General features: G+C 38.2%; 5 protein-coding genes across 15 annotated transcripts in view; 1 reads left to right on the top strand and 4 right to left on the bottom strand.

Moving 5' to 3' along the window:
• The window catches only part of atos (atos homolog atossa), a 44,166-nt gene extending 39,481 nt beyond the window's left edge, over nt 1–4,685 (bottom strand). The window contains exon 1 of the mRNA XM_069124302.1: nt 4,407–4,685. The gene's annotated coding sequence lies outside the window, so the exon portion shown is untranslated. The remainder of the gene's footprint in view (nt 1–4,406) is intronic.
• A 1,022-nt stretch (nt 4,686–5,707) lies between these two features.
• Nucleotides 5,708–7,508, bottom strand: LOC138185419 (translation machinery-associated protein 7 homolog). 2 transcript variants are annotated; one of them, XM_069124338.1, is made up of 2 exons: nt 7,373–7,508; nt 5,708–6,091 (listed from the first exon to the last, which is right to left on the bottom strand). In XM_069124338.1, exon 2 carries the CDS (start codon nt 6,088–6,090, stop codon nt 5,896–5,898), a length of 195 nt encoding a protein of 64 aa, XP_068980439.1. In that variant the 5' UTR covers nt 6,091; nt 7,373–7,508; the 3' UTR covers nt 5,708–5,895. The 2 variants fall into 2 exon arrangements, with proteins under 2 accessions (XP_068980439.1, XP_068980438.1); XM_069124337.1 differs by lacking the exon at nt 7,373–7,508 and adding an exon at nt 6,510–6,669.
• Nucleotides 6,913–8,217, top strand: Dhfr (dihydrofolate reductase). The gene is made up of 5 exons (XM_069124332.1): nt 6,913–7,156; nt 7,229–7,384; nt 7,463–7,586; nt 7,716–7,825; nt 7,953–8,217. Exons 1-5 carry the CDS (start codon nt 7,080–7,082, stop codon nt 8,029–8,031), a joined length of 546 nt encoding a protein of 181 aa, XP_068980433.1. The 5' UTR covers nt 6,913–7,079; the 3' UTR covers nt 8,032–8,217.
• A 663-nt stretch (nt 8,218–8,880) lies between these two features.
• Nucleotides 8,881–10,004, bottom strand: HINT1 (histidine triad nucleotide binding protein 1). The gene is made up of 2 exons (XM_069124494.1): nt 9,662–10,004; nt 8,881–9,294 (listed from the first exon to the last, which is right to left on the bottom strand). The coding sequence occupies exons 1-2, from the start codon at nt 9,863–9,865 to the stop codon at nt 9,025–9,027; spliced, it is 474 nt and encodes a 157-aa protein (XP_068980595.1). The 5' UTR covers nt 9,866–10,004; the 3' UTR covers nt 8,881–9,024.
• An 852-nt stretch (nt 10,005–10,856) lies between these two features.
• LOC138185411 (cyclin-dependent kinase 4) overlaps nt 10,857–22,814 on the bottom strand; it is a 35,125-nt gene continuing 23,167 nt past the window's right edge. For 3 of the 10 annotated variants that reach the window (XM_069124312.1, XM_069124316.1, XM_069124311.1), the window contains exons 2-5: nt 12,398–13,068; nt 11,979–12,323; nt 11,478–11,638; nt 10,857–11,396 (exon numbers count right to left, since the gene is read on the bottom strand). In XM_069124312.1, coding sequence (XP_068980413.1) covers nt 11,177–11,396; nt 11,478–11,638; nt 11,979–12,323; nt 12,398–13,048 — 1,377 coding nt within the window. In that variant the 5' untranslated portion in view covers nt 13,049–13,068 and the 3' untranslated portion in view covers nt 10,857–11,176. The other 7 variants (XM_069124315.1, XM_069124310.1, XM_069124319.1 and 4 more) reach the window with 7 other exon arrangements.

The raw sequence follows: 22,814 nt of genomic DNA on the forward strand, positions 1-22,814 counted from the left end.
AAAGAAGGAGGTCGAGATCGTATAATTTCATCGGTCGTAGCCCGGCGATTTATCGCCGGATTGAATAGAAGATGCGTTAGGATCGGTACTTATATCGACACTACGAATTACGACGCAGTGAGAATATTGGCACGTTTATCGTTAACCCTTTTAACCGAAGCGATTCTAGTGAACGCCCGAATTAGCACTGGCTAAGTGGTTGAGTAAGATTTAAAAGGTGTGAGCAAGGGATTTCCGGGTTTTCACTGTTACCGCATTGCGTACAGACTGGCAAACGACGACGTCGGCTAGTTAGTTGCACTTGCGAACGCGATGGATTTAAACGAGATTGAAAGAGATGACTGATAATTTCGACCGAGCCTCTGGCCACAGTCACGCGTTATAGTCCTTACGTAATACCTTTAAATACACGTCGAAGCAATTTATTAATTCTATCGAACAATATTACAAGTGTTTGTTAGATGGAAAAAAAGGTTTCTTGCTACGTGATCGATGGAACACAACGTGTAGGAGAAGAGAATAGCGTTGAGATTTTGTAGAGAACTCGCAAGAGTATTCGAACGCTCGTAGACACGTTCGACGAAGATGAGGACGATGATTAGGTGCGTCGTATGAAACGTTTGGAAATTCGATTAACTATCATTTTGTTGATAATGTTTGAAACATAAAACCTATGTTAGATATTCAATGCAAGCATTTAATAAAGGTATTTAAATTTTTATACATCTTCGAATTGATTCCAAATTTGACCGATATAATCATGACGATCGTGTCTCGTTTCAATGTTAACGAAAGTTCAAAATGTATTATATTAATACATATCATATTTACATAAATATTTTTTATACAAGTATTAAATTACCTTCGTAAACTTCGCGTATGTTGGTGCTACGTTTCGCAGAATTTGAATTAATCCCGAGCGAAACTCACCGTGCTATACGTGGCTTCCGATTCATTCTGATTTCTGTTCATAATTAACCAGCGAAACTTAGAAGAGTTCCCGTGTATATAAACCGCGCTCGACTATGAACGTGTAACAAAGCTTCGACCTTCGTTTGATAGCAATTTTGATACCGTAATATGTGCATGGAAATGATTTGTGTCACAAATTATTGTTGTCAACGAACGATCATAAACTCGAATATTTGTAGATTGTCGGCTTGGTTCGGAGCTTGTGAAACGTGATTACGAAATACTTGACGCGAACACGTACGTTTGGATAATGAAAGGAAAAACTGGAAGTGATGGTAGTAAAAGAAACTGATCGTTAACAGACTTTTTATAATTCGACGACCGTTAAACTGTTTACGATGCAACTTTTTTTGAAGTAAATCAAATCAATAATAACTGACGTAAGTGATGCCTACGTGCAATCTTTAAAATAATACGGCTGATTGGCGTCAATTGACGCGGAAGCTCGTTCAATCCATTCAACGACAGAAAAAAATCCTATTCTTCGGTTTTATTCCGATGGCAAAAAAGCTCTGCACAACTGTTACGACTTAGTCGTTCGCGTAGGTGCGAATCGTTAAAGAGTTGCACAAGGTTACTTGTAGCGAGTACGCGAACGTGATGACGAGGCCAAAACTAGCAACGAGAAACTGATGCACCTGGAACGCAGGCAACCGAGACGAAACACACGTACCGCACACGAAAAAACGCGTGCGTTACATCATTTCCTTATCGAACGTAACTACGCTTCCTTTTAAACCACTATATCAGAAGCAAAAGCTGCGGCTTATCAGCGCGCTGAGAACGATTAAATGGCATACTATCGCAATCTTAATTGTCTCTTCCGAAATCGGCTGACTTTAATCCTGTAAACACAGATACATGTTTTTGAATTATCGAATATTTACGTTGTCCAACAATTGATTTTCGAAATCTCTGATGGCCGAATGTTCAATATTCCTCAGCATAGAAATTTCCAAATTTCGAATTTCAAATATTCGCATTTACAAATCCTTTGTGGTCCGAATGTCTAATCCCTCGATGTGAATATTTAAATTTTCAAATTATGCAATATTTACATTTTCAAATATTTAAAACATTCCAAATTCCTCGGCTAGGATAAACTAACAAATTCCAAACGACGAATTTCTCTCTTTTCTCGATATACTTCCAAATTTTCAAATTCTCGTGTTATATATAGGTTCCAACTTTGTAATATCTACATTTTCAAATTTTCAACATTGAAACTTTCGAGCCGAGTAATTATCAAGACTTGGATTATTTCAAATCACGCTATAATAAATATCAGTACGTAGGTATGTTTTCTTTCGTAATTGCCTTACTACACACACCAGACTAGACCCACACATGTTTGTTACCGTATTAAAAATCTGACGCAATGAACCATCGTGACGCGTAGTACAGCCAGTACAAATTACGAAAACTGGATAAAAGTCAACGTAAGATTAAGAGGAAAGTTCGTACTAACCATCTTACGTATCGAAGACACGTGTTAGATCTATTAAATGGCCAGTATTCACGTGCGTTTCGATGCAACGAGAGATTGACGCAACCGGTAATCGAAATTAATAAAGAAAACGGAAGATTTGAGGCACTGATCTCCCTCCGATCGAAAAGGAACAGAAGGTCAAAGTTAATCTCGTCCACGTTCATGATTTATATCGGGTTATATTAAAGTAGAGGCACGCCGCTCACCCTCTAGTTTTCCACATGTGCATCCGAATGCGTCACAAGCTTGTCGCAGCGATTATTTCGCAACGTGTCACGAATCGATCGAACAATGTTTTCCACTTCTCGATCGAAGAATTTAAAGGTTGGTTTTTCGTAACGAGCGTTGTGTAATTTGCAAGTGTTGGGTGTGAACACTCGAACGAGTATTCATTATATTCGAATGATTTCAACATGTAAAATAATTCAGTCGTACGAAAAAAACTACGTTGATCGTATAATGCCATAACTTGAAAAGTATAGAAAATCGATGATGTTACAGATATTGTTCTTTTAAATTTACCCTGAAGCTTAAAATTAATTTATATCTATTCTACGGTTATTTATAATTTACAACAGTAAGCCATTTGTTCCTTGACGACTGAATATCAATCATCTGCTTATATAAGAAAATTAAAAAATTACTAAAAGGTGAAATTAATCAATTTATTTTTTTAAAAGGCTCGATTCTCGTTCATTTGGAACATTCGATGGAAAAAGTTAAACACTCGTAGATTGATATCTATCGTTCGCAAGATTACTAAACTATTAACGGATAAATAAGATTCTCATTTCTAAACAATGATGAAAAGCATGACGTTAGAATGAAAAAAGGATTCAAGGTAACGATGACACCACGACGCTTCAACTTTACATCAGCCTATTTTAATAGTTTCTCAAAGTTGCTAAATTTCTAAATGGAAAATTACCGTGTGGTATCTTTCAATCATTTGCGTAAATTTCCTAATGTATCCTTGCGTATAACATCTATCTAACTTATCAGTCTACGTAAATTACATATACTATGTACATATACAATCAGAAAGAAAACTTGTAATCTTGTAACGCGAAAAATCCCAAATAGTCAAAGTATACGTGTCTAACATCTACCTAACTTATCAGTAGATCGTGGACATTTATGTGTTTATAAGAAATTTAAAAGTGCAAATGTATATAGAATATGCATACTGTACAAAACTACATGAAATGTTAAAAAAAAAATAGCATACTTGTTACATTTAATAAATGACACGAATAGTTCTTTAGATTCTGTTTTATCGCTTATATTCACGAAAGTATGATATTACATAAGAATCTGTAGTCTACTTATGGGAGAAAATAAATTAAGTACCTTAACGATGTTCAATCAGAAAGAAAGCTAGTAATCTTGTAACACAAAGTATACGCGTCTAACATTTACCTAGCTTATCAGTCAAAGTAAATTAAATACCTTAACGACGTTCGATCAGAAAGAAAGCTCGTAATCTCTCAACACGAGAAAGCCCAATGGACAATGTATATACGCGTGGCGAAGACTAGATATACGCATTAACTGTGCTCTCTCTTCCTCTTAATACGCGATACAATACACCTACAATGGGCCGTTTATGCGAGCACCGCGTTACTCACACATGTCAAGCCAGGAAATCGCGCTCGATCATCTCGCTAGTAGTTACAACGCAACCCTCTGGGGGTGGAGGAGGTAGAGAAAAAGCACAAGGTTCGCAATATGGTACGTGATGCAGGTGAATAACATGGTGTCCCTTTGTAGTTATACGCAAACACATGCATCATACCGTCCATGACAGAGAGCGTTTACGTGACGCACATAGTAGAACGAGAAGAAGAAAACACACATTTCCTATCTCTGTCTATTGGAACGTCAGAAACGAACTGTCACACTAAAGAAAGAGAAAGAGAGCCATAGATTGGTCGTATGTACTCACCGATTTGTAATATCACGCGAGGTAGCACGATCCACCGAGCCTGGAGTCGTTCCCGTGGGTCAAATGATCCTGACGAGCCCCATGGTTTTCCCGAACTACCGTCGCACTCGTGAATTCGTCCCTCGCTGCTCTGGCCCCTCTGTCACGGTACACACGAGAACCCTTTCGATCGTCCTTTGCGTGCAGACTCGACGAAAGAGGTTTGACGGATGCGAGATTCGACCAACGCAAGCACTTACGACCACCTCGAAGGTCTGTTGCCAACTGACCCAGCCAGTGACAGCTCTTCGCGATCCACCACGTTTACCACCGTATCTCCAATAAAGTAACTATCGCAAGCTCTTGCGATGCCACTCCGATGCCTGCCTGAAACCTCGCAAAGCTTTTTTATGAGCGAATTCTCCTATAAACCACGGGATTTTCCTGAAAAAACGCGTGTTATTGAATGCCACAGGACCTTATGGAACCTTATTCGTACTATAGAATTTGTTTTAAGCTTTCGTAAGTTACGACAATTAGGTTTTATAATATGCCAATAAAGAATTGGGAGGCAGGATATTGACATATGTATTTTAGACTTCCTCAGCTTGTTTGAAGGTTTAGTTAGGTATTTGGGTACAAGGGATTCTTCCTAATTAAACGAAGTATCGAAAATGGAGTTCTTAGATTTATTTCAAATGATTATTCTGATCGAAAGCTGATGGTATGAGAAAGAAAGGAAGCAGAGGAAATATGGCTGAAAAATTTTTTTCACGAAAGTTGTCGACACTGTCGATCATATGGCAATCAGCTGTAATTCACGTTTCTTCAATGGACATATGTTTGTATCGCATTTACGAAATAAGTGATCAGAAAGATAACTAACATGTATTGTTTGTAACAGATTAATGGTGTCTTCTCTAACACCATATTTTATTGTTATTGTACGATAATATCAATTTAATACACGTGACTGCATTATTTATGCGGGTTTGAAATCTCTGAAGGGAGCATTTTAACTCAAGGTTAATTGATTTAACGGTTTATTATTTGGCAGTTGAATTAGATTTAGATCAAATCTGGGACCAAGCAATTGAAATGTACGAAATTTGGCCGACGACAATAAATTAACGATCGCGGAATTGTAACTATCTTTCTTCTTTAGAGAAAGATATTTAAAAAGAGGATTATTTAAAAAGAACTTTTATTATTTCAAAGCTATCAGTACTTAATGCTTATGTAGATCTATTACAAACTTAGAAGTATATGAAATCGTTTGACTGCGTTTCAATGTGATATCAATAACATATTAAAAATGCAAATACCTATGAAATGCGTATATTGCTATGATTTAATCCATAAATGTTTTATTTACAAATGTTTAACCATTTTTCAGAGTTGGAAATCTGAAACATGTTCCAGATGGTATACTAGTTGATAATATCAAAATCATGTCTTGATAAGAACACGGTGTGTAAGATAATTGTATTTATTCTCAGTCTTAACTGCATCACTTTTTGCCAGATTTCTTTATACCACCAGTGACAAGAGGACCCCTTTGACTTGCTTTCTTTGCAGCTTCAGCAAGCGCTTTCTGCTGTTCCTTTTGTTTTTGCTTGAATGCTACATCTTCTTCATCCAATACTTTCGATTCCTTCTTTGGTGCCTTCAGGGGCTTTTTCTTACCACCTTCGCGGCCAGACATTCTAAAAGTGAATTCTCAATTAGATATAATATTCTTAAAATAAACAATGAAATTGCAATTTGCTTATCTTAACGTGATAATATAAATTAAAACATAAAAGAGGAGAAAATATTGGTTTGAAATGAGATAATGAGTTTCGAGCATCATTAAATTACAAAAAAAAAACTTTCTTACAAAACATAACCTACGAAGTTTCTCTCATGTCAGAATCGATAATGTTACTAAGCTTATCAAAAATATTACATGGTTTAAGCATGCAATTTAATATGACTAAAATGTATGATGCAACAAGAGACTTATTACGCACATAACTTAAGACTATACCGAAACTAATATGAACAACGTGTAAAATAATTAAATGCATAAATTAAAACAATAACCTAATTTAAGTAAAAGTACATAATGGTAATAATTTTTACCTTATAATACTGTGAAATTTGACAAATAATCAAATTAATATTAAAAATTTAACGTGTCAGAACTGAATACTCTTATTCAAGAGCAAAGTTTGGTTATCACGTCTCAAGCTGAAATGTCGCATGCATGCCATTCAATGGTTAAGATAGATTACGCTGCCATCTATCAAAAAAAAGGTGACGAACTACTAACTTTTAATACTTGGATTGCCATCTAGCGACGAATTGGCGCAATCTAGCCAAACAAATGATAATAAACAAATGATTTATACATAATGATTAAACAGAATAAATAACTTGCAATGTAAATAAAATACACCGATTTTTTCCTCTTTATTTCTTACTTTTCAAATATATATTTAAGCTCTCTTTGTTAGGAAGACTGTGCTGTCCTCTATATCTTTTTAATTCTTTATCTTAACGGTTAAATAATTATATCTGGTCATACTTGTTGTGTCGCTTAAATATAACTATTCATAAACATAACTTCCCAACGAAAGAAGTAATAATATGTATTGACACATTTGCTACTTGATTAAACAAGTGTTACAAAAATTTGAGTTGTTAGTGAAGATGAACTTAAATTTAATTGCGGCAGTATGTGAGGGGATGGGTATTGGTGTAAAAGGAACGTTACCATGGAGACTTAAGTAAGAAGCAATGAAAGTTACATTATAAATGTAAATAATGTAGCACATTATAATCTATTCCTTATCTTATAGAAGTGAAATGGCATACTTTACGTCTATGACAACGAATACGAAAGACCCAAATAAAAAGAATGTTGTTTTAATGGGACGAAGGACGTGGGAATGTATTCCAAAGAAGTACAAACCATTAAAAAATCGAATAAACATAGTACTTACGTCACAGCCTTTGTAAGGACGACTCATTTTTATTAACGATTTGAAATTAAATTAATTTTTTAAATTTATAAAGAATAATTAACTATGTAGAGATTATGGGGACGATGCGATAGTATGCAAAAGTATTCCACATGCTCTCGAAGTTATTAAAAAACCTACATTAAAAGATCAAATCGAAGGTATATGGGTAATAGGTGGAAGTTCCGTATACAAGGTGCGACATCTATACAAATCTCTGCTTAGGTCCTATTCCTTCAATTGCATTCTTAAAAATATTAACTTGCATAAATATCCGCAGTCTAATACAAACAGTCTCATAGAAAAAATCTAATTGTAATTTCAGGCAGCAATGGAATCTCCGAATTTTCACCGATTATATTTGACAAGAGTAAAAAAACATTTTGTCTGTGATACCTTTTTCCCAACTATTCCTAATAATTTTGTTTTGATAGGGTAAGTATTCTTATGATTTTTCTTAACCCAAATAATTTCATTTTACCATTATTTTACCATTTTACCATTTAATTATTTTTATTTTTTTGCAATTATTTCATATTTGTTTCCTTTTTCATTGATTCAGTGATCCTAACATCCCTCAGGGCGTTCAAGAAGAAAACGATATACAATTCGTATATGAAGTGTATGAAAAAAAAAAATAGATTTTCGTATCTCAAAATTATTTAAAATTAAAAATGTGAAATTTTAACCTTTAACATTTTGACTGCCACGCTGAAACCACATGTTTCATTCAGGACGTCACAGTGTTTTAACACAGCGCATCATTAGATGCAAGATTTGTTCTCATTTTTTTTTATTGATGTTCTAATGAAAATGTTTTTGTTCAATGGGGCACTTTTTATTTGAAAGTATCTCCTATTTATCAGTCGCCCGTATTCGGGTGACGCTTATTTGACTTCTTGCGAAGGATCGTTGTAGATATTTGAACAGATATTCTACAGGAAGTAATAAAACTATTGAATTGTCATAAAAGTAATACGAAAATGGTTTATTAAGAAAATTATTTAGAATGTAAAACTTTGAAGCAGTCTATACAAAGCTGCGTTTGGTCGGGACAATTTGGACAGAAAGTTGTTGTTTTCTTTAAATTCTCCCGTGTCCTTGATCAGTCAGTTCGACGTCTTTTATCTGCATAACATAGTTTGCATGCGCTTCTGGAATCATTTTTCCGAACGGCGATATTATGCTGACTCCGTCGAAGACAAGGGTTTATTTTATTTATTTTATTTTTTATTTTATTTTTATTTCTGATTTCTTCCTCATTGCTACTATCCGAATTTGTGTAAGCCTCGTAAAAGTTTTCTTTTTCACTGCTATTTGACTCACTAAGAAATAAGTTTTCCATTTCTCTTTTCGATATTGTAACGAATCAGGACAGAGATTTTAAGTTATCTAAAATATCAAGCAAAGTACGCTTGGTACAGCGGCACTCGTGGCCTGAAGATTTCATTGAAAACACGCGCGGCAATCAACGTGTTAAACTGAGACAATTAAAGCTGACAAGGGCATAATATTATTTATTCATCAAGAACATGAAGAATGTTACGTCAAAGATTATTTTCATGACAACAGATACTTTTTATAATCCCAAATTATAATTAGATATAACGTTACATTAAGAGAAACGAAATTCCTTAACCAGGCGGCCACTTCATTTGACGACCACCAAGAACATGTAGATGCAAATGATAGACCGATTGTGCACCATGCTTGCCATCGTTGATGACTAAACGAAATCCGTCATTGAGACCTTGTTGCTTCGCTACCTTACGAGCAACTATCATTAAATGACCCAGCAAAGCTTCGTCCCCATCTTCGGCAGTTGAAAGTTGCGGAATTGGTTTTCGTGGAATCACCAGGAAATGCACCGGTGCTTGGCCGTTAATGTCATGAAATGCAACGCACTAACACATTAAAAAATTTGTTTCATTAGCAGAATTCTAACGACAAAGTAAATTATATAAGAGTGCGCTTCGAAGATCCTAAACGTTTGCATATAGTATCACTTCGCAAAAAGAATTAAAAAATACTGAAAGAAATTAAGGAAAGCATCTATATACAGTAAATTCACAAATAGAGAATTTGAATTAATTCGTTAATGTTACGGTTATGAAATAGTACAAAATAAGTTATGTACCTTAATTATACATACAACTATTACTAATTGCTATGGAGACATACAAACCAGTAAATAACCTTAAATTTTCATAACAGAAATATAATATTTGATATTTCAGAACAATATTCTTCCAATCATTTAATTCGATTTACCTGATCATCCTCGTAAATGAAATTACAAGGTATTTCTTTACGCAGTATCTTCCCGAAAATAGTATCTTCTGAAGGAGCTGCAGTTTGGGCTTTTTCAACTTCGGTCGCCATTTTTCTCCAGCATGGAGTATGATGTGATAGATTAGCATTGAAATATGGTAGACGTTTACACGAATTTATAGCGAGATTTAAAAGCAGTCTCATTTTGAGAGCACTTAAAATACCTTTATAAGTTTAACACGTTATTCTTTCGAGTTCACACCGAAATAATTCACTAATTTAGCGTTTATGTATATCAGTAGAATAATCGGGAATAGTTTACGATAAAAAAAAGAGCAATGTCCAACACGCCATGTCAGAAATTACAAGTGGCGGTAAATTTGAATCGTACGATGTTATTAGACCGTGGATATTTATCTAAATTCGTATATTTATGAACACAATTAAAAGGATTTAAGTAAAGATATTTCATATATTTTTACAGATTCTATTATTAGACTATCGACCGATTACTATTCTTTTTTTAATACAATTTCAGTTTAAGAATAGTTTCGATATATAAAACTATAAAATCTTTATTTTACTGTACAGTCTTTTCATGCGTCTTTCACATATTTTTACAAACTGCATAATCATGTATATATATATTATTCGCCTAATATTAAGATTTATACACATACTAGAGATAAAATACATTATTAACTCCTATTCGTTATTATCTTTACATACATATGGCAGTGTACTTTCTGGTTTTTTTACGGGAGATCCTATGTCTTTCCGACAAATCTAACGGGTCAGTAGGCCCCAGTCTTACAAGAATAACGCTACTTAATAGTAAGTAATTACAGTTAAGTTTAATTACATAGAAAATTAAGGCATAGGTTGTGAACGTTCCAACGACTTTGGAAGGCACACCTAGTTAATTATTACACAAAATCATTTTTGGTGCGCGTTATATATGTAAATCCCATTTATTTTTGCAAGAAAGTATCTTCTACTTTACTTACAAAAAAATGGAACGTCGATATAATTGAATTCGTGGATATTACGAAACTAATAGTAATATTAAAAATACTTCTTAGATATTACCTAAATAAATAAAGTCAACAATATTATAAACGATGAAAATTATACGGTCGTTTAAATAAATCAGAAAAATGGATCTTTCTTGAATTATTTAACGACTGTGTATAATTAAACTATGACGATTTCTCGAAATTAGCTAATGGTCGTATGTTTTAAATATGATGATGATACGCTTCATAGAGTGTAGTAAACGTATTTTGCAATTGTAATTTCTAAATGAGAAAGGAATATTTATAAATCATATATAGTTACGAAAATCCCTATTGTACTATATTCGTAATAAACTATACTATCCGCTTAAAAACAAAATGCTACGATGTCCTTAAAAAAATAATACGCTTACATACTTTTGGATATACTAACGTCAGTCTACGTTTCAAAAATTACTAAAGATACCAAAAACAAAAAAATACTCAGAAATAATAATCATCACGAGTCATCTTCAGCGAAATACCGATGTCTGAGAGCCTGAGCTGCAGTTAATCGTCTATGAGGATCAAACATAAGCATACTTTTAATTAAATCTAATCCGTGTTCATTGAGATCAGGTATTATTGACTCAAGAGGTTTTGGTACCCTATAAGGGAAAGCTGTCCAACTAAGGGACACATTTTCTGGCCATTCTTCATAAGCCGGAGTTCCAATTGTTCTGTAGAATAATTAAAACATATTTAAATTTAAACTATTTTCTTATACGAAACAAAAACGGCGGATATCTTCACTAACTTACCGGAAAATCCTATCAAGTTGATCGCCTTCGCTTGTACCTGGGAAAAGAGGTTCAAGTATACTCAATTCTGCTAATATGCATCCTACAGACCAAATGTCAACAGCGGTGGCATAAGAGCAGCCCAGGAGGACTTCCGGGGCGCGATACCACTGCGTTACGACCTATAATTGTCAATAATTTTAATGGTTTAGTGATTAGGATATACAATCATAGATATAAAGGGAAGCAGTACAGCGAGGTAATAAAATTGAAATAGTAGTGAAAATTTACAAATTTCAGGGGCTGAAACGAATAATCTGACGCATTTTCGGAAATAGATTTATCTGTTTGAAAAAAAGGGGACGATTAATATCGTTGAACTGATAATAGCAATTAATTTATAGTAGAAAATAAACTGATTTAGCTGCGGTTAAATTATTCAGTTACCCTACTTTAATGCTTTCTTTTACCTCACTGTATCGTTTCAACAATGTTCGCCGTTTTTACAACGTGTCAACTTACCACAGAAGTCAATCTCATTTCAAAGTCGTACGTTTTCGCCAATCCAAAATCTGCGATTTTTATTCTCCCCTCTCGGGATACCAATAGATTTTGTGGTTTCAAATCCCTGTGAATGATCCTGTGACTGTGTAAAAATTCGACTCCTCTCAGTATCTCCTGCGACATTTGTTTCAGCAGATGAGACGGGATACCTGACTCTGAACAGGAGGACATGTAAGACGCTAAATCCCTTTCTACGTGTTCGAACACCAACCATAAAGTCAACCCTCGATCTAGTCTCTCCGGCATCCCATCGGCGGAAGGCAAGTGTAGATAATTCCCTTGACAAACGTCCAACAGTCTCACCTGCACGCATAACAGACAATGTGAATGCAAATATTAATATAATGCCACTCAAGCACACGGTCTATACGACTTACAATGTGAGGATGCTCGAATCTTTCAAGCTGTTTCAAGGTAGCTATTTCTCTTAATGTAGACGTGGGTAGTCCATCTGCTGTCAGCGGCACCCTAACTTTTTTTAGCGCTACGACTTGTCCTGTATTCAAGTCTTTGGCCTTGTAAACGGTACCGTAAGCTCCATTGCCGATCAAAGACAATTCCTGATACGATGCATCCTCGCCGAGTAAGGAAGTCTGAATTTGTACATCGCTATCCGACTCTGACCTCTTGCTAGAGCTACCAGATAGTTCTTCCTGACCACTGTACTTCATTTGTATTATCGTTTCAAAGCTACCAAACTGTCCTTCCTTCGAGGAGCCAGCCTTCACGTTTGCCGGCCCCTCCAAGTTAGTTTGGATCAGTTGCTTCGTGCTGTCCAAAGATTCCTCGCTGATCTGGAAAGGATTCGTCTCCGACTCGCTGCCTGGTATCAATTCGATCGTGTTCTTCGGCAAGGAACTCGTACTCGTTAACTTCTCCACGCTCTCCAATTTTTCCGTGCTCAAATCATGCTTCTTCTCGGATGTTCCCTCGATCGAAGTCTCGGAGAACTTGGACTTCTTCGGCGGTGTTGGAGACGACAGATCAGGTCCGAGCTCTGAGCTCGGACGTCGAGATGTTCCAGCCATCACAACATTTTGACTTCTACCTGAAACAAGGAGGAAGCCAATGCAATCGTTTTCGCTACATTGACTACAGACAGATATCTCAAAAAGAATAACATCGACAGGTGTTTAGGAAAGGATCTTTTGAATCGGTGTTACACCTGTTTAACCACGACACGAACGATTCATCGATTTCAATCCAATTCCGACAATTATCAATACACAAATATTGTCTTCTAAGACTACATTAAGATGTCTACGTCAAAGTACGTGCAATCTAAAATAATAAATGAATGCAATGTACCGACACACTTGGGAACAGACACTTGTGACAAACTTTGAGCGATAGATATTGCTGATTCTTGGACTTTCATTAAAATTTCCATGTACCGTACACGCGGTCGTGTTGCACCGTCTGTTATGCGACATCTGCATCGACACCTGCGTTCGTATAATAACCTTGGCCTCATCGTCAGCTTTCGAACATCTTGTAAATGGAAGTAAGAAGGGCCGGGGTTATACAGCCGGGGTTCTTATCCTTTGTTTTCTCCAGCGGTAATACGCAGTGACCGCCGGCCATGAAGAAAATTGTTCCCTGGCTATATTACTGGGGAAATTTCTCTTCCAAGTTCATTCGTTTACACTTCCGTGAAATTATCGTCAGTGTCTCAAAGCGCATTCTGTTTAGCGTCAAATTTTAAAAATAATATTTTAAATCACAGTTTCGTAACTATAGAACCAACGTAACAAAATATTTCATTCGATAAAACTTGAACTGAAAATGTAATAAAATGAAATTGTACTATAGTAACTTGGATTACGCGCAATCTCTTCGTTTTTAGTTTAACTGTTTAAGTTTACTGGTACAATTTTCCATATTTATAATCAGATTCTGTTCAGTCTTATTTTCTACTTACACAAGAATCGAATATTTTAGAATGGTATGAAATTATAACAGGTTGAATGGTTGAGAGACGCGGTGTATAGCCTTCGTCAGCATATACAGGGTAACTAAACGTCATATGGATTAATAACGAAAGAAGAAGACGTGGAAGATGATAATATCGGCTCAGAAAGATACGTAAGAGCTAGTTTTCGTTGTAACAAGTAACAAAATTCTACGGTAAAACCTAAGGACCATGGAAAGGCAACATAGTACGTATTTATGATTTCGTAATATTTACATAGATCTAGACAAGTGTGAGTATGTGTGTAACAAAGTATACGGCGTTAGATATCGTTTCTACATTTATAATATTTATGGTGTAACCGAACGTCTCGGTCGAAATAATCTTCATCAGAAAAAGGTATATATTTTATCATATCAAAGCTTCTTATGAACGAAGAGTAAATTTATGTAAAGATAGCGCATTACCCTTTTTTCCACAGACGATGCTTCGAAAAGTTGTCAACGCTATAAATACAGACGAAATGACATCTTTGTGGAGGGAGTTTCGTAGCCAACTTCATTCGCCGTCTTCATCAAATTCTTTTTATCAACTTCCTTTTGTGATAAGACCGCGTAAAAAAAACTGAACGGCACAGAGGGACAAACGTTACGTCATATGAGACGATCACGAAGTTTCCTTCACAAAGTCAAACTTTCTCAATCGTTAATTACGTTGTTGATTACCTATATCAGGACAAAAATACGAAGCTAAAAGATAAAACTGTGCGTAGGTAAGAAGAAGAGCAGCGACGAATTTCAAATTTCGTAACAGTTTCCATGTAACACTATCTCGAGACCACCTAAGCGGACCAGTCACGTGTTTCCAATGGATCACTTGGCTAGAGAACAAGAAAATGTTTTCCACGAGTAGAGGAGAAAAAAAAAAGGAAAGAAAAAAGAAAAGAAAAAAGAAGACGCGATGGGCGAGTCTCTTGAGAAACGTCTGCCTCGTGTTTCGTTGGGAACCAAGAACAAGCAGAGGAATGCAAACGCGATCAACTTTTCTGGGAATTACAAAAAGAAAAACTAGAGCGTGGTGGTGGCCAGTGAAGGAAGCGATAACATACGAAAGCTTCATCCGGCTCGATAGAAGATAAGCAACGATACGGTAGAATGAAATGGAAGGAATGTAGAATAGTAAATATGTACGTGTATCAAACTTTCTATTATCTCCTGAAAAGGTGAAGAAGAGTACTCGAGCTGTTACGTAGGCTATTACACACGGCACGTGATTCGCTTTGTTGGTAAATCAGAATGACGCTACAACGTCGAAGTTGGCACATCGGATTGCTCAACGTGTTCTGTTTCCTATCTTCCACTATGCTACTTTGTTACACGTGTTACACTATACGTACTATGTATACTATGTGTTACGAGGCGATAAAGATACATACATAATTGCGCGAAAATTCGGTAGAATTTTAAACTTTTAAACGAGCGTTGAATCGTCAGCCGATTATATGAATGAATGAACTTTTGTAAATGAGACCGCATTTTATCAATCGACCATTATCATTGTCTCATTTCCTTCACTATTAAGCGTATTCTAAACAATTTACATACTACGGTGAATAGGCTTCCTTAGACATGATTAATCGAAAAATACCTGCGATTCCGTGGACGATCGATGAATGGAAAATTAGATACAAGAAAAAAAAATATATATATATATATTAGGCAGAGATACCGTGTGGACTTTTGGTGAGACAGGAAACGGCGCATAGACGAATAAAGTAAACACGAAGGCGCCAGTAGATTTCAGATTATTCATGGGGTTGACACTACTATCTGGTCGGGTCTTTCACGCGTCCAACACTTATAGTCAGCCCTCCCATTCACTACCATTTCTAAACCGTACCAACCAATAGACTGAACGCTTGGAAACTTGTGCGTCAAATACGAGAATCATACAGCGCTACTATCGATCTGGAATTTACGATTCGATCTGATGAGACGAATGAGTCGTTCAGATCCTAGATTATTCACGAAAAAGTAACGGACGATTACTTAACGTATGAAGAATCGATCGTTCGAGCCGAGCACAGTTATTGATTTATGTTTTTACGATGACTAATCGACTGGTCACGGCGTGTGTAACGTAGCATTTCACGGATGATGATTTCGAAAAAATTCACAGAAAAAACGACGAACGATCGAAAATCGTGGTATACAGAAATTAAGTGCTCCAGATAGAGCGTGTTTCCTGATATGGTTTCGAATTTTTCTACGATAATCGTATCGATACAGCATTTACAGATATAGACAGTTTTATCGCACAAGTAGCTCTTATTAGTAGAAGAATAATAAAAAGGAATAGAATTATTATAACAGATAGAATAATATAGAATGATAGGAGAAATATAGAATTATCAAAATACTTTTTATAATTATTCGTGATATATATTTACGAATGAAAAGAAATATGACTTTATGATTTACAAATGGCTGTGTATATATACTACGTTCGTAGCGAAAGGGTTACGAATTATAGGTTAAAATTTCCCGCGATTCCTGACATGGGAATGATTCACATTCCAAAGTTACTCTATCCGGGAGAGTCTCGCGAAATTGGATAGTTTCTATTCGAATGGAAAAAGCTTGCAATGCATAAGCACGTGGTTACCTATGCACCGTGGTTCGTAAACAAGAGAACTGCGGGGGAACCACCCCCGCCAGTAAGTGGTTGACTCTTGCCTTATCTTCACGTGTCGCGACATTCCACGTTCTCACGTTTCACAGATATGCTACCGTAACGTAACAAAAGTTCTCACGATGAAAAACCTCGAGGAAATCAAGAAACAGCATCGTTATTAATCGACGCATAAAAACGACCTATCCAACCGACGTTTTTCATCCCCTATGAAAAATTGTGTCTCACAATGTATCTAAAACGTCAAAAAATCTCGCTTGTAACTGGCATATGAAATTTGTTGTAATCACGAATCACAGAAAAAACGACGTGCAACAAGTGTCGCGTGCGTGTGTTCACCGTGAAATCGTCACCGTAAAGCGCACAAGTGCGTAATCGAATTGGCTATTCGAAAAGGTTATGTGTATCCTGACGAAGATCTATTCAGAAAGGTGTACTATCTGTTCCAGCGAGAGCGTGGATTCTTCACTTACCCACCGGCTAGGTGCTGACCTCCCACGAGAGAAGCTCGGAGCGACGGCAGCGATGCGCTGTGAAGAAAAACAGAGTGCGGTGCGGTTCCACGTGCCGGAAGCGGGTATTAACGAATGCTGTTTTGTGTTCTCCCTCTACGTTCCTCTCTCTCAGCGTCTCGTGTCCTAAGAGATGCGAGAGCACACAGACGAGGTTCGCTTTGCACACTACAGCGGTACGATAGAAACGATGCAGGATGCACGAGAGACACTCCGGTTGCCGCGTTGCACGAGGAGGAGCACACGGCCGACCACTCGCGAGCGTAACCCAACGGCGACTCGACGAATCGTCGTGCAGCCGAGCGGCCGTGCTAGTCGAAACTCGATGGTAAGCCGACGACTGCACTGTGGACCGACCTGAAAAGTACTGACACGACCGACGGACACGCATACGGCTAGCAGACAGAGTTAGTCGTTGCCGAGCCCTCGAGGAAGTAGGCCCAACTCTCTCGAGCGGACCTCGATCGAGCCCCGTTCCCATCGACCGCTACCGACAGCTGCCGCTCTGGCCCTTCCAACGCTCCTGCCGCCACGATCGGCTTATCCGTATGCACGCGGAGAGGGAGGTTCTACGGAATAGAGTGAGACACGTTGCTGCGACGCGTAGCGTCGCGTCGCAACGCGCCGGTTACCAGGATGCCCAATGCGCGTCGGCAAGCTCACCAATTTACCCATTGACGGAACGACCGCCTCTTCCTTCGACTTTATATCACCCCTATGATGACTTACGAATTACTAGAAACTTTCCTGGAAACGTGTTACACCTCACGCGTAACGCCTGTGTTTCATACAGGACATGCATCGTGATTCATGCTCGTTATTCTTTGTAATAGCGATTTAGAAGAAGATGCGTCAGAAACACGTAATCCTATCGTTACTTAATATTTTACATGAACTTCATTCGTGGAAAATTATAGTTTCACGACAGGCTTTCAACGAGTTTGTAGTAGGGTATTGCGAGCTTGCCACTCGTTAGTGACGCTCGAGAAGAACGTTCAAGTAGATGCAACGAGTCTGGTGGAATATTTCGCTGTTCAGGCGTCTCTACGAGATCATAAAAATCCTATCTATCGTTTGTTTCGAGCGCACTTCCCTTGTCTTGGAGTTTCGACAGAGGACAGCGGGGAAAGAGAGGAAGAGAAAACGAGAGGTAGCCGTCGCAAGAGGAAGCGACGCTGAGGAAGAAACGAGACGGAAAGCAAACGGGAAACAACAGAGGGACGAAGCCACGAGGACTTACGAAATCACGATCGTTGCATGCAGCCTACATTCCACGAAATTTAAAGAAGAAGTAGCACAAAGTTAGGCGCCAAATCGGCATTGCCCGCGTGTCGAATAAACTTCCAATTCCAGTCACTGTCACTCGCCAACATGCACGCACGCTACTTAATTAAAGAGAACGCACCAAGATTGAACGTTTCTGCGGCGAAAATGTTCCTTTGCGTCGAGACACGGTCAAGTCCACCTCTGCAAATAACAAGATTGCTCCACGTGGTCTTGGTTTCTCACGTTAACGCGCCGATTGTCATCACGACAACATATCGGCAGGTCGTTGTTCCTGACGGTGGCGCCAAGCAGCGTTAACCCTCGCGAGGAGTCCCGGTTATCCGGCTCTTCCTCTCTCTTGTCTTCCGATCAGCGTCCGTTGCGCGTCCCGAAACATGAATGGAATGCTTCCTGCGGCGGCCGATGTACGCGAGAGACGACGACTCCGGAATGGAATGGGCCGGTAGACTCTCCAACTCAGGGACGGGCCATTATGGTCGGTGCCCTTCGTAGGGCAAGCAGCAGGCGTCCATGGCCATTGGTTTCCTAAACGCCCCTTCCCTTCAGCGCTCGAATTTCCAGAGTACAGCAACTCAACGCGACTATACCAATGCTACGAATAATACAGATACGGTAGTTGAGGAAAATATTCGAACGTTCGTACAGATATCTTATGGATATATCGTTGCGTGTTATATGAAACATTTAGAAATTTCATTGCGACTGCAACGAGAGCCGACTGTCGTGATTACGTTGGTAAAGTGTGAAGAAAAGATCTGAAAATGGTATTTATCGTGGCGTTTACATACTAATTAATCAGATCCAAATATATCAAGTACATTTCGATATTTTATACGTCTTTGGGTATTATATGCATTCTGTACATATCTGCGTCTTCAAATTTCTCATAAATGCATAGAAATCCTCGCCTACCTATTACACAGCCGGATAAAATACCAAATGAAATAAATTTTGTTGGAGTCTTCCCGATAAATGTAAGTAGGTGTCCTAATACTTATGAGCGGCAGTATACATGTCAGGAATTTTAAAAAAGCCAGATTGTTCGACCTGGCGAGACTTTTAGGAGCGTATTTTATTATGTATTCCGTTTGGTCGGATTAGGGAATCCGGTTGAAATGGTAGCGTGTCCGTTGTTTTTACGCCTGTATTTTATTCCTATTTCACCGCGATCCCTTCGTTAGTTTTGGTCTTTGATTTCTGTAAATTTCCGTGCATCCTTCGACGGATGTAAATAACACGGTCCATTTGAACGTTCTATGGTTCGAGCGTAATCGACGCGACGTTTTTCTAATTAAGAGACACATATTCGGCGTCGAGATTAAACGAGACGTCACTGGTCGTGTAACACACAGGGAGGGAGAGGAAAAAATCATTTCGCGCATCTGCGTGTGACTAAATGCGGTGTACTGTATGACGATTATGAGCATTTTCATGTGCGTCAGTGGTGATTCAAGCGGTTTGCACCAACTCACGAGATATTTCCAGCTGAAAGGTAGTAACATGCTCTTTTTGCAAACCGGTCGCCTTCCAATAGGTGATCATTGCGAGCTTACAAAAAAAAATTATTTATTAAACTCGTAACTTGTTGACAAACAGAACGATCGAACGTTATTTTTGTAATCTTGCATTCTCAGACTTTAATGATTTTCTATTACTGAGCTGAATTTTACATTACTTGTAGTATGCATACGAAGTGCACTCTACCGTGCGATGAATCAATGTCCGCTCATCATCCTAATGACCGTTTTTAATTGGATTCCATGTATGTTGGCAAACGCGTGACTAATTGGAAAACTCTGGGCAAAAATCAATTTTCCGCCAACGTTGCCCGTTAAATCGTTGGATTGTAGTGATAAAGATAGTTCGATGGAGGAATAATAGAATTTAAGATACGACGGTTAATGCGGGCACTGAAATTAGAGAAGGCAATAAAGCAGTATGTTTCACGAAATAAAGTGGAACATTAGAAATGGAAGGGAATCGGGTTCCGTTATATGCTATATAGCCAGAATTCAATGTCAACCGACAAAGTAACTATTGTCTCGTTTTACAGGCGGCCGTTTCAAGCAAACGTATACTTTGTAATGTCTCTATTGTTGAAAATAGAGAAAAAACAGGAACGAGAAAATTACATCGGAGGGTTGGCGTTTGAGAAAATCAAGTTTGAAAATTTATAAAATATTTCCCAACTTGGCCAATCTCAGAGACGGGACTAGACGAGTCTTCAACGGAAGATTATTTTGCAAAGGAAACAAAGTTTGAATGTATTTAATTAAATACTTATATCGCGTATATACCTTGCATGTACCAAAAGATGTAGCTGTTAGCTTTTAGCTCTATAACACGCTGTTAATTTAAACGTACTAACACTAACAGCAAGAGACAAAAAACGCGTTTATCAATCTACCGAATGCACGCAAGATTAATCGTTTTTCCTCCTATCGATCCTGGAATTCTACTGCAGCCACTTGGAAACCACGCACACCTGGTAAATCCTTGTTAAAAACCGGCGCACAGTACATATTTCCGAGGCAAACAGAAAGAGAGCACAGTGTGCCGATTGTACAGCTACGAGGAAACTTCGAAATGGCAGGGAAATGTGCAGTTCGGTTTCTTATCATCCGCGCTGCAACATCGCGCGTATCGACCCTGTCGTCCATTCTCGATTCATGTCGGTCGAATCGCTAAAAATAATCCCGACCTTTTAGATGGCCTGTCATAACTACCTCGACAATCCGCGCAATAAAACGGTTGGACAAACCGTTTAGCACATTGAAACAGAATTATTGCCAAGTTCCTGGTAGACAATGGTGCAGTTCGTTGACAGGTACCGGCATACCAGGACCCTCTTGTACGATTTAACTAACAGTAGTGACAAATTTTACGAGTCGTTCAGTTACAAATTAGCGTGTCGATACGTTTGACAATAGAAGACGAAACTTTGTTGCTTGCCTATCACGCCATCCCCTTTCTTTACCAACACCTGCAAGTTTTGCTGGAAAAAATGCAAAGTATGGAAAGTATGAAGAACTAATTAGAGCGTACATGGAATTCACACCTAGGATACGATTAGGATGATTAGGACGGACGTGATCGTCTGCGTGCCAATCATTAAGGACAAAGCGGCAGCTTGTCACCACGTTATAGACACTTCGATTTCTTTGAATACAAAAAATATAACCGTACGACCCTAACAAACCTCTGGAATTTCCTTTCATCGCCGCAACGTTAAAAAAAAAAAAAAAAGAGGACAGAATTTAGTAATGGCGGAGGTATTCGAAAAATCAAGGTGCTACCGTAGTATCTTTCCAAATGTACGAGTCTGATTATGTCGTGCGAAGTTGAAGAATCTGAAGATGTCGAAGCGTAGGTAACTGAAATAGCCCTGCTTTACCCTAAGCTCGAAAAGTTGCGCGATAAAGAAAGACGGTGAATAAATAAAAAGGCGAGCGGTGTCATAACCGGTCAAGAGTACGATGAACCATTCGCGACAGAGTCCCGGGGACGATAGAGGAGGAGTGGGACATACCACTGACGCACGTCGTTAATTACCACTTTCACCCAGTGCTACAGCTATTCGTGGGCCACGGAAAAGGAACCGTTGGACCAGCGACGAGTGATTTTGGGCATTGGCTGCTACCTTGACGGGGTACCTCATTGTGGGACCCCTGGCTGCCGATGCGGTTGTTACCGGCTGTGCCATAACGCCTTTACCCTCGCCCAACTAGACGGCAGACTGGTTTTTGCCCAATTTAGATCCCCCATTGTTCGGCCCAGCTTGGAATGAAAATAGAGAATTGAACGCGGTCCGTATCCTGGCCCGCGTGTTCCCTAGGAAAACACGGATAAAACGAGTATATTAACAGTCCTTGAGCTGCTGCCCGATTACTCTCCAATGCCACCGCATATTTCCATGCTTCTATCGTTCCCTTTCATCTTGTAACGCAGCGTTATCTTGCAACGATCGGATTTTCTTCTAATTCCTAGCTTTTTCGAATCTTCATCCTGAGCGAATTGAATGTCGATGGAATGTTTAAAGTGGGAAGTGACTGGTCTTTTTAAAGGCAAATGTATGGAGATGTACAGAAGCTATGAGTATTGTAACCAAGTACTTTTATGATTGACGAAGATAGAAATAAATTTGAAAACACCTTTCGGACTTCGACCTACCGACTGCAAGGTACTCGTTGTCTGATTATCGACCGAAGGAACCTGTCTTTCCCGTAACAGGCTGTCCAGCAAACTACCTTTTTCACCATAGATTAAATCTTATTATCGTTAAAGAGGCGAATACAAAATATGTAGGTACAAAATTACTTGGAAATCGATGGAAACACACGGTTCTCGGTAGTCTGTTATTGCTTATCCCATACTATCATAATCCACTGAATA

This window comes from Bombus flavifrons, chromosome 12 (genome assembly GCF_040668555.2).
Source record: "Bombus flavifrons isolate JBK064 chromosome 12, iyBomFlav1_principal, whole genome shotgun sequence".
Taxonomy (NCBI): Eukaryota; Metazoa; Arthropoda; class Insecta; order Hymenoptera; family Apidae; genus Bombus; species Bombus flavifrons.